The 12,626-nt window shown below is 44.7% G+C and overlaps 1 protein-coding gene across 4 annotated transcripts in view; it reads left to right on the forward strand.

Annotated features, from left to right (window-relative positions):
• The window catches only part of Nek11 (NIMA related kinase 11), a 212,526-nt gene that overhangs the window by 137,208 nt on the left and 62,692 nt on the right, over window positions 1-12,626 (forward strand). For all 4 annotated transcript variants that reach the window (XM_051205802.1, XM_051205792.1, XM_051205809.1 and 1 more), the window contains one exon: window positions 11,097-11,257. In XM_051205802.1, the coding sequence (XP_051061759.1) occupies window positions 11,097-11,257 (161 nt within the window). The remainder of the gene's footprint in view (window positions 1-11,096; window positions 11,258-12,626) is intronic.

The raw sequence follows: 12,626 nt of genomic DNA on the forward strand, positions 1-12,626 counted from the left end.
CCAGCGGGACTTGGGTGCTCCATGGGGAGCACCTTTCCCTGGGCCAGAGGGTGGGATTGATCGTCTACCAAAGATCTTTGTGTAGATACTTCAAAAAGGATGTAGACAAAGCATCTCATAGGCTTGAGGGGTCCATATGGTGACTTCTTTAGTGTGGCTCTGGCCCAGGGCTGGGCCAGGGCATGGGATGGAGTCACCATCTCTCTCCTGCCAAGTCCAGTGCCGGGCCTGGGCTTTCATAGCCCTCTCTGAGGGATGGGAACTGGTTCTGGTGGATGGCGTGCTGGCCTGGGAGGACTAGAGGGTATGAAAGGTGAAGCAAACACACTCCAGTGCTAAAACTGAGGGCTGTTGACCAGCAGTGCTGGGGAGGGGTGTGTGAGGGGAGAGTAGAACACCACAACAGTGCTGTCCAGAGAGTCACTCACAGTATTGGTAGCAGTACCTTAAATCCTGTCCCAGTGACCACTGAGAACATGGAATATAGTTGTGACTAATCTGTCACTTAACTTTAATAATTGTAATTGAAGTAGCTACATTGACTGGTGGCTACCATTCTCATAGGAAAGTTCTAGAAGGAGTAGAAAGTGTAGAAAAAACACAGAGGGTTCAGTTCAGGTTACAAAGGCAAGGTGCCAATACAACACCACCCGCACGCACGCACGCACGCGCACACACACACACACACACACACACACACACACACACACACACACCTACCTACATACCTCTGCCTGGACCCAGGGCCAATCAAAAAGGCCCTTTTCACTGTGTCTGTAAAGGCTGTTAGATTCTTCATTAGGAGGCCAGACTGGGAAAGGAGGTTGCCACCTGATGAGAGAAAGGCCAACTGAGATTTTTTTGTACTGAGTTCTGTTGGCAAGAAGGGGGGTTATTGAAGAGCTGGTGTTTTCAGCAAGATTTGCAGCCCACTGTGTAAGACCCTGGAGGTGGGAGTGAGGAGCTGTTCAGGGCTGGGTGTTAAGAGATACGTGGATGTGTGTGCATTTCTCCCTCACCGTATGAGTGTGCTGGTTTCACTGGGGGCTATCCACATTCTCCACTGGACTGTACATCAGTCGAAACTGTTCCTTAGCAAATGTGCTGCCGCAAGCACCAGGCCTGCTAAATGTTATGGTGATTGAAAATTGCAGTCCCTTCCCACAGGCCCAGAAAAGGGCTCTTTGTGATGAAATACAGAGGCAGCAGCCATTTGCAGTGTGGAGTAACTGCCTCTCTGGGACTTCCACAATGGACCCGTGGTGTCAGTAAAAGGCAGGCTCACCAAGAGAAGAGACGATGCCTGGCTTTATTACTGTGGGCTTCTGAGCACCCTGAGTAATTCTAATGGCTGCTATCAGGAGCCAGGACACCTGAGAGGAGAGTCCTAGGCCCAGCTGATGATGCACCAAATAGCCTGGATGAACCATCCCATGGTTCACAGCAGGGGCAGGATGGTTTACAAAAGTTGAAAAGAAAAAATAAACCAACACTAGTGTGAAGCTTAGAAACTGATAAAATACATCTAGTAAATCATCAAGGCTTGGAGTCATCATTTTCTTTTTGTTGTTTGTTTGCTTGTTTTAGTCTTCAGATTGTTCAGGGGAAGCTGTGCACTCTTGGGATGGGGTGGGGAAGGACACTGAGTGTACCATTAGCTATGGAGAGAATGAGGGTTGAGGGTTTGGGGCACATTTTGACTATGTCAGAGTCCACTAGACAGGTTGCTTCTGCCCCAGGGAATGCTTGTTTCTAGCTGTGGTGGCCTTTCTTTCTGTCTGTGCTGTTCTCCACTGATGATGACTCGGCCCACACATCAGCTAGACACCTGCTTCTGGGAGATGGCGGACGCACCTGGAGAAATCCACAGTGCACTGTGAGTGGACTCACACTCTAGGGTGACTTTGGCTGAGGCCTTGAACTTGGTGGGCCTGGGGGATGGTAGTGTGAAGTTTAGGAAGAAATGTTCTCAGTAGCTCTCTGTCTGTCTTAGTGTTCGGTTGCTATGAAGAGAACTATGCCCACACAACTCTTGTAAAGGAAGACATTTAAGTGAGCTGGCTTACTGTTTCAGAGGTTTGGTCCATCAGTCATGGTGGAAAGCATGGCAGTATGCAGTCAGGCATGGTCCTGGAGACATAGCTGAGTTTTCTACATCCTGAGAAGAAGACAGCAGGAAGAGCAAGACATTGGGACTGGTTTGAGCATTTGGAACCCCAAGCCTACTTCAGTGCCACACTTCCTACAACAAGGCCATTCCAACTCCAAGACCACGCCCCCTAATCCCTGCCAAGTAGTGTCTCTCCCTTATGACCATACCTTCAAGTATATGAGGGCCATTCCTATTCAAATGACCACACTGTTGTTCTCACAAACACTTGGGGTGGTGAAGTCACGGGACTCTTTTCTTTAGTTTGGTTCACAGTTGTCCCTGTTGTGGTTTAGAACCCATTGTCAGTCAGCACATCCTATTAGGAGCATGTGACAGGACAAAGCTATTCACCTCATGACAAGGAAAACAGAGAGGAAGGAAGAGACCATGGGAACACTATATCCTTGGGGAAGATGCCTCCAGTGACCCAAGACCTGACACAGGGTCCTGCATATCACAAGTTACATTGCTTCCCATTAGCTTTATAGGCCAAGGACCAAGCCCCCAACCCATGAACCCTTGAGGGACCTTTAATATGCAAACTGTAACATCTGACACATAGACTCAGAGCATGCAGAAGTAAAGGAGGTGTGGGTCTCTCCCTCCTCCCTCACCCCCAACAAAGATGCTGGAAGCCTTTTATGGGATGCTATAGTGTAGTTTATAAGCCCAGATCTTTGAACTCCTTTATTTAAGGAATTTTGAGTGTTTTCCTTGAGCCATGTGTTGGAGTTGCCATAGACAGGCATGGATTCTGCCTTTCTGGGTTCATGAATTTTGAGGGAAATAATTTTCATTTGAATATGCATTAAGTGACAGTTTTGTTCTGAATTAGTGTGTCCCACCTGTGGGGGGGGGTGTTAAAATACATTGTTTTTAAGATGCTGGGGATTAAACCAGAGCTGCACATGGTAGGTAAGCACTGTACCATTTGAGCTGCATCCTCAGTATACATTGTCCTAATTCAATGGGTTAGATTGGAGACAGGCTTGTATTTCTGTTAAAAGCCAAGGTGATGCTATTGATGCTGTTCTAAGGCCTGCTCTTTGAGAGCCACTCTGGAAAGTTCACCATGCACATTTGTAGAGGGCATACTGGTGGCTAGAGTCACAGGATAATGAGAGGTGGGCAGGCGGGGATTGTTTTTCTAAATATCTATGCTTGGGCTGGTGCAATGGCTCAGAGGGTTAAGTGTTTACTTTGCAAGTGTAAGGATTGGAGTTTGGATGTCCAGCACCCACATAAGAGCCAAGCAGACATGATGGCTTGCCTGTAATCCCAGAGTTCTAGAAGTGGAGACAGAATGATCCCTGGAACAAGCTGGCTAGAGCTAGACTAGCTGAGTCAGTCAGGTCCAGGCTCAGCAACTGACTCTTTCCCAGAAAGGAAGCAGATCACAATCAAGGAAGGAAGACAACTGAATCTAACCTTTCCTTTCCACATGCACCTGCATAATAAATGCCCACATATAAGCACTCTGCGTGCGCATGTGTGTGTGAATGCTCATGTGTGCATGTACACACACACACATATGCACACACACATGCACATGTACACACATGCACACACATGCGTGCGCACACACACACACACACTCACAAGCTTCTAAGAAGACTCTGCCTTGATTTAGCTTGAAACAACATTCAGGAAAACTGACTCTTTAAGAAAAATTCTAGGGCTGGAGAGATGGCTCAGCCGTTAAAGGTTAGGCTCACAGCCAAAAATATAAGAAAAATTATATTATGTAGTGGTTCTTAATCTGTGGGTCATGACCCCCAAAGACCATTGGAAAATATAGATGTTTACATTATGATTCATAACTAGCAACATTACAGTTATGAAGTAGCAATGGAAATAATTTTATGGTGGGGGGGTCACCACAGCATGAGGAACTGTGCTAAAGAGTGTCAGCGTTAGGAAGGTTGAGAACCATGGCTATAATGTGTATCTGATCACTTTCGGAGTATAGAGATCTGCTCTACTAATAAATGAAACAACAAAGACAACAAAGAGGCTTTTATTTAACACATCACCTCTGTGCCAGTTTCTCCTCCAGTGTCCAGTGAGATAATCTTTCTTCTCCGTGTTGGTGGCATCATCCCAAGCGCAGAATCTTAGGCCTTACCCCAGGCCCGATGAATAGGGAATGCTTGGAGGAGGGCTGTTTTCACAAGCGCTCTCTCTCTCTCTCTCTCTCTCTCTCTCTCTCTGGTTCTGATGCACTGACCAATCTGAGCTCTTCTGAGACAGAGAAGTGAGAGCTAGGGTGAGTGAATGAGACCCCAGAGGGCACTTGCTCTTCTTTGCAGTGGAACAGCCTGCAGGCCTAAGTAAGAGTCAGGTTTTGCTCCCAGGCCCAAACCCACACCTTACTGTAATTAAGTTTCTGGGGGACAGTCATGACTTTAAAGTGTTTTTAGCAGCAAAGATGAAAACTCCTTATTCACCATTCACTACAAAATGTCAGTAACCCTGAAATGGGGTTCAGGGTGTTTGCATTCTAGTTTCATGTTCACAGTGCATGCATCTGTGTGACCTTTCTCTGGTTATTAGCCTGTTCGTGCCCTCGCTTTCCTTACCTGAGCAATGGTCAAGAAGCCAGCATTTTGATCTAATGTGAAGACTTGATGCGATGATTAAATGGAGTAGTAGTTGAGGGTGTGCCTTTAAAATTGCATAGTGTTTGACATAAAGACTAACTTTGGGCTGTCCACTGTTCAATTCTGTGTCCCTGTTAACAGAGTAGCAACTGTCTCTGTTTATATTGCCATAGAGATTGGAAGTGATTGAGGGAACTGATAGCCTATTTCTAGCTCTTCAAAAGTAGATTCCATTCATGTTTTATCTTTAACATACAAAGATCAGGAGATGTAGAGCTAGTATAAGATTACAGGCCTTTTGTTAAAATGATCCTTGCAGCATAAGATAGGACTTTTATTTGAGCAGTGGCTCTTGGGTGTGGCCTCTAGACCAGCAGCATCCCCCATCAGCTTGGAGCTTCTTAGAAATGTAAATTGTGTGGCTGGAGAAATGGTGCAGTGTTTAAGGGCATTTGTTGATCTTGCAGAGGACCAGAGTTCAGTTCCTAGCACCCTTGTTGTATGACTCACAACCATTAGTTCCTGCTCCAAGGCATCAAGCAGCTTCTGGCCTTGGAAGTTACCCGCGCGCTCACACACACACACACACACACACACACACACACACACACACACAGAGAGAGAGAGAGAGAGAGAGAGAGAGAGAGAGAGAGAGAGAGAGAGAGAGAGAGAGAGAGTGTGTTTGGGACCCACTTGTTAATTAGCAAGTCCTATAGGTGACCCCAGTACTCACTCATCTTAGAAGGGATTTATCTAGGTCTTGATTGAAGGGTGACAAAGGCCACCCTTTCTGTGGAAGTAGGTGATTATGTCTCTTTCCCTACAGTATGCATTTGCAATAACGGTATTCAAGCATGGGCAGCCATTACTGGACTTCTTCATAAGTTTGCCCTGTTACTGTGCATCTAGCATAGAAGAAATCTGGAATGCCATCCCAGTTGCATCTGTGATGAGGCTGACTTCAGGGTGTGAGGAAATTAAAGCTATTTATCACAGTCTGTTTTTCTTCCAGTGACAGGAGAAATGAGCCTTAGCTGAACAGGCCTTCAAATTGGGCTCACTACAAAAAACCACGCAGCTTGACAAACACAGTTGGAGCAGGCTTACATTTGTTTTGATTTTCTCTTTTGAAAACAATTTCATTTCTGAGCAGCACCAAGGGTGCAGTGTATTCAGGGGACACTGCAGATGGAGCCATCCCAGTCTGTCCCAAATCACACAGAGGAAACAAATTCTGCCCCATGGCCTTCTTAGGAGATCTTAGGTTTGAGAGGGTAGGGAACTATGGCTCTTTGTGCACAATCAGCACTGTTACGGGAAAAGGGGGATGTTTTTGAAAATTTGTTTTGGTTTGATTTTTTGTTTGTTTGTTTTTCCAAGAGGAAAATGTCTGGGTGGTACAGATAAGACCTGGCCAGGTTTATTGAAACACAAACACACTCATCATTTGAATTTTGATTGTTTTCAAAGCAGTCAAATAACTACAATTAAAACCACATAACCTATGAAGCTGATGATTTGACTAGCTAGCCTTTCACTGTAGGATCCCATGTCTTCCTAAGCTGTTTGACGAGAACTCAGCACCCTTGTGGACCAGGCACATGAGGCCCTGTGGAGGCCAGCAGAAGAAAAAAACCAATGGGACATCATTCCTTACTGGGCTTTTGAGTCAGTTCTGAAAATCTATACAGACTGAATATAATAATGAACATTTCACATCTGGTATATAATTATGATTGTGTGATGTACCTTCCTGATTTTGGGTATTAGTGGGCAAAATCAAGATGTCTGCCACATTGTACAGCTCCCAATATCAGCTAATGTTAGTGAGTAAAGTCCCATAACACAGTGAATAATACCTTGTTTCTGCTATACTATTGATTATTCACAATAATTCCAGATAATTACCCATGTTTTATAGACGAGAAAACCGAATGCATAAAGTTAATCTGGTACCCAGTGCTGGGGAGCCACTGTTGGTCTCGATATACAAGTGGGTCCTTTTAACACAGAAGCCAGCATTCGAAACCAGTGTGTGTCAAGCTGTGAATTGAGAAGTCACTTTTTGTGACTTGCTAAACAGCATTTCAAAATGCTGACTAGAATGGAAAATACCAAACATGTAGTTTGAATGAGTAAGTCTTTATTCCTGAAAACTCAGTTTTAATCCTAGAGATTTTAAGTGAATACACACATAAACACCCTGGTGCAAACTGGAACATGGTGTTACTATGTCATAATCAAGTTTGAAAGCAGAGGAGGGAAAGGGGAGATGGAAAGGGGAGAGCAGAAGGGGGAAATGCAAAAAAGTGAATGAATAAATAACTAAAAGACATGGAAAGACTTGGGAAGGAGGGTAGGGAGGGGGAAAGTCTGACAGAGACATCGGGGTTCGGGATGTGGTGGGGGGAGGGACAAAGGGGGAGTTATGTGGGAAGCTTGTGGCTGTCCACCAGACCTCTCAGCACAGGCTCCTGCTTGGTGGTGAGGTCTGAGATCCTTAGGCAGCTTTTGGTTCTCAGGTATGTCTCATGCTGTGGTGAAGCTCATCCCAGCTCATCCCAGCTCATCCCAGCTCATCCCAGCTCATCCCAGCTCATCCCAGCTCATCCCAGCTCATCCCAGCTCATTCCAGCTGGGTTGAAATAACAGAGTATATAAATCCTAGGGTGTATAAATCCTACCCTAAGAATTGTCAAAAACTGTTGGGAATATATGCAATTTTTGTCATTGAGCTAATTTGATCCCACTGTGTGTACCGCTTGGTTTTGTTTTTCCTCTTTTTATATTTATTTTTTATTTTTATTATTCTTTCATTCCAATCCCAGTTCCCCCTCCCCTTCTCCTTCCTCCCCATCTCCCCCTCATCTCACCTTCTATTTCCTCCTCAGAAGGGATAAGGTCTTCCTTGGGGAATCCCCAAAGTCTGGAATACCAAATTGAGACAGGACCAACCTGCCCCCTCCCTGAATCAGGCTGAGCAAGGTATCCTGCCATAGGTAATGGGCTCCAGAAAGCCAGTTCATGTACCCGGGATAAGTCCTGCCCCACTGCCAGCCCCCTCAAACAGATCAAGCCCCATAATAATCACCTACATTCAGAGATCTTAGTTCATTCCCATACTGGTTCCCCAGTTGTCAGTCCAGAGTCCCCGAGCTATTGCTAGTTTGGGTCAGGTGTCTTTGTGGATTTCCCAATCATGATCTTGACCCCTCTTGCTCATATGATCCCTCCTCCCTCTCTTTAACTGAACTCCAGGAACTAAGCCCAGTGTTTGGCCGTGGATCACTGCATCTGCTTCCATCAGTTACTTGAAGTCCATTCTAGGATGGAAGTTAGTGTGGTCACTAATCTGATTATAGGGGAAGGCCAGTTCAGGCACCCTCTCCACTATTGCTAGAAGACTTAGCTGGGGTCATCCTTGTGGATTCCTAGGAGTTTCCCTAGCGCCAGGTTTCTCCCTAACCCCATAATAACTCCCTCTATCACAATATCTCTTTCATTGTTCTCCCTCTCAATTCCTTCCCTGACTTAAAGAACTCAAGAAACTAGACATCAGAATATCAAATAATATAATTTAAAAACTGAGTACAGACCTAAACAAAGAATTCTCAACAGAAGAATTTCAAATGGCCATAAGACACTTAAGGAAATGCTCAACATCCTTAATCATCAGGGAAATGCAAATCAAAGGACTCTGAGATACTATCTTACACCTGTCAGAATGGCCAAGATCAGAAACACTGATGACAGCTTATACTGGAGAGGATGTGGAGAAAGGGGAACATTCTTTCATTGCTGGTCGGAGTGCAAACTTGTACTACTTTGGAAATCAGTGAGGTGGTTTCTCAGAAAATCTGGAATCAATCTACCTCAAGATCCAGCCACACCACTTTTGGACACATACCCAAAGGATGCACACTCACACTACAAGGACATTTGCTCAACTATGTTCACAGCAGCATTATCATAATAGCCAGAACCTGCAAACAACCTAAATGCCCCTCTACTAAAGAATAAAGAAAATGTACGTTTACACAATGGAGTATTACTCAGCGGTAAAAACAAAGACATTTTGAAATTTGCAGGCAAATGGGTGGAACTAGAAAAACCATCCTGAGTGAGATAACCCAGACCCAGAATGACAAATACAGTATTTACTCATTCATAGGTGAATATTCGATGTAAAGCAATGGATAACCAGGCTATAGCCCACAGCCCCAGAGAAGCTAGGTTAAAAAGGGGGACCCTAAGTGGGACACACAAAGAGGGCCTCAGGAAAAGGAAATAATTAAGATCTCCTGGGTAAACTGGGAAGTAGTGTAGAAGGGAGCGGGTGGGGCATGAAACATGAGGGATTGAGTTGGTCTCTTGTGTTTTGCAGAAAAGTGTGGATAAGGAGACTATTGTAAGTTCTTCCTTTGGGATCTGGCCTGATGGCTAAGCAGGGGATCCTGAAGATGGGCTTTGATCCCCAGGCCCCACGTGGGAGAGAGCTGACTCCCACACATTGTCCTCTCACTTCCAGCTGCACGCAGCATTGTGCCAAACCCCCAGAAAGAGGAAGTATAATTTTGAAAGTTTAAGTCTCCTTTTGCTGATTAAGTCTACAGCTAGTGTTCTATTTCAAAGGACCCTGGAGTTGATGAAAATCTCATTTTTTAGAGATATAGAAATTGGGTGGAAGTTCCGTTTATTTTTCTGCATGCAGATGTTTTCATAAGCAACTTATTATGGGGTCTGCAAGTCACATGACTAGAGTACCTTACATTAATGTTACTGCAGAAACCAGAGTTCTGTAAATGTAAGCATCTTACCCAGAGATTTTTTCTTTGCATTTTAATTCATTTGTTTTAATTTCATTTTACATTCTTCCCACCCCTCCCCCCACCTCTTTCCCAGCTTATTCCCCATCCACTGCTCCCAAAGGATAAGGCATCTCATGGGAGTCAACAAAGCCTAGTACATTAAGTTGAGGTAGGACCAAGCCTCTCCCTCCTGCATTAAGGTTGAGCATGGCTTCCCACCATAGGGAATAGGCTCCAACAAGCTAGCTCATGCTCCAGGAATAGATCCAGGGGTTCCTCAGACCAAGCTGCACCAACTGTCTCCCACATGCAAAGAGCCTGAAGATAATTCAGTCCCATGGAGGCTCCAGAGCTGTCTCTGTAGATTTACCCTTCATGATCTTGACCTCCCTTGCTCTTATATTTCCTCTTCCCTCCCTTTGACTGGATTCCTGGAGTTTGGCTTTACCCAGAGTTTTATATGTAAGCAGGCAGAGGTTGGGTCAGACTGCGATTCTCTGACCCTAAATGCCACACTTCCCCAATCCTGTGATCTTGAATGCCACACTTTCCCAGTCCTCTGACCCTGCATGTCACACTTCCCTACCAGATAGGAAATAGTAACAGTGCTCTCCATTGCTAGCAAGAACAATAATTCTGTTTATAAGTCAGAGTGCTGCAAAGCCTAACCTGGCATGCACTAGAGTATCGTTATGTAATTTCTTCCTGTCATACCCAGAGTTATTTCTCTGTTGCTAGTTCCCATTGGTAAATTAGAGTTTCTAATGCCCTGCCCCTGTAACGTACCCTTGACCTTTCTTTGTTGATATTCTTATAGGCACCAACTCTGTTTTAGTTGCTAGTGATACTGCTCCAAGCAACTTGAGTTATTGGCATCAGTTACCATGGATAATCTTCCCCTTTCTTCCTTCCTTCCTTCCTTCCTTCCTTCCTTCCTTCCTTCCTTTCTTTCTTTTAACAAATGCCCTCTGTGAGTATGAATATAACCCACCACAGCAAACTCCACTTGAAAAGTCTGAATCCACAGCCTGTTAGCAAAGAGTTGTGATATCCTCCTTAGTTTGGCCTAATGTCATTTGAAATATCTTACCCATCTTAGTTTGTCTCACTACTGAACCTTCCTTCCTTCCTTTCTTTTTTTAAAAAGAAACTTCCATAAGAATACTAACACACTCTCCTTCCCACTGTTCTCAGCTATAAAGTTTTGTGTGTTGCATAACAAGGCCTTGATGCGGCATCTCATCCTTATTTTTCTCCTGACTCCCTTCATTTTTAATAAGGGCTCATGTAAAAACTACAAAAGAGATCATTTACTCTTGTCCCGTGGTTCTGTTCTTCTAACTTCAAAGGTGACTGTCCCTCATTCTGCTGGCTTAGTTTTGCCGATTATATCCAGCAGACACTTTCAGGAAGCCAAGAGTCAGCACTGTGCTCCAAGGAAGCTTTGTCAGTGCCAATCTCTGGGGACACGCAAGTGTCCCAGATCACCCTGTTATGACTTCAATGGCTGCAGTTATTTCTTATCCTCTATTTCAGGGATCCCAGAAGACCCACTTGTTGCTGAAGAGTATTATGCTGATGTATTTGATTCCTGTTCGGAGGAGAGTGAGGAGCTGGAGGAAGAAACCGTGTTCTCAGAAGCAGAGGAACAAATGAGGGACAAGGGAGCTGCACCTGCTTACAGAGCAAACCAACAGGTACTTCTGCTCTGGCCTCAAGAGATGTCACTGTCCGAGGTGCTAACTGGACTTGGGCTAAGAAACAACAGAAGAGGTCTTGAACCTGGAGTTGGTGTCAGGAAGCCCAGAAGTTCTAGGAACTCTCTAATGGCTCTGTGGGCTCTGTGTAATTAGTCTTTACTTTCAAGGGGTTGGGGCAGGCACGCCCCACGAAATGAGCAGACTCTGATCAGAAACCTGTTGAGAGGGGAGGGGCTAGCAGACTCACTGTAGGAGGACAGGCTCTGATGCACACTGCAGTGTATGCCTACTGAGAACTTCCTCTATACATCTGCTCACTGCCCAGGAAGTGTTTCTTGTGTCTCCTTCACAGGAACAGTGGATATTTTTATCACTTTCCTGCCTGTAATCATATTTTTAGTATGGTTTACAAATTTAATGCAAGTAGAACTATATAAAGATTGATCCCATTTTGGAGATAAGGCTTGGAGACTCTAATATTTGAGTGCATTCATTCTAGCTTCTTGCAATGCAGCCTTCAAGGGACCATCTTTTCACACAACTCTGGGTCTTTCTGCATAGGTTCTCTGGTAGTAGAACTTCTTGATTAGAAAGACTGAGCTGGTGTAGGTGATAGACTAAGAAATGGCCCTGGCTTGGGTCTTTTTCTTTTGATTCTTGGGGTGGAAAGGAAGGTGTATACAAGCCAGTAAGCTTTTTTGTTGAAACCGTTTCTCGCTGTGTAGCCCAGCCTGGGCTTGAACTTTTAACTTTCTGACTTAACTTCTGAGTGCTGGGATTTTAGGAATTTGCCACTATGACCAACCCCAGAGACATTCTTAATAAACATTAAGCAATCTACCATAGTACTAAATAAAACCCACAAGAAATGTCTCTCTCAAGTTCTATAGACCAGGAGAGGGGGAAGGAGATGTCAACCAGGAGGGTACAAGAGTAGAGCCAAGCTGGGCGTGGACAGATGGCTTGTGGTTCAGAGTGCTTGCTGCCCTTGAGAGGACCTGGGTTTGGTTCCCAGTGCCAACATGCAGGGGGAAACTCACACCTATAAAAAAAAAAAATAAGTAAATACTTTTAAAGAGTAGAGTCAAACAAAGGAAAAGTCACGTGTTCCTTATACCCACTCCTCTTTCTCCCTAGGGGACCCTGGGGAAAAGGTACCTACTACTGCAAGTTAAAAATATAATTCCCCACTTGCGTCTGAGCCACTGCTACAAACCGTGGAAACAAATATTGTCATAATAGTGCATTAACTTCACCCCATGCCTGTGGTTGGAAAATGTGACATACGAAACACATAACTAGTCTTTGCTCAGATCATGAAATGGCAAACTTCGAATTACTAGTATTATAATTTTAAATACTTCTA

The sequence above is a fragment of the Phodopus roborovskii genome, unplaced genomic scaffold (assembly GCF_943737965.1).
Source record: "Phodopus roborovskii unplaced genomic scaffold, PHOROB, whole genome shotgun sequence".
Classification (NCBI taxonomy): Eukaryota; Metazoa; Chordata; class Mammalia; order Rodentia; family Cricetidae; genus Phodopus; species Phodopus roborovskii.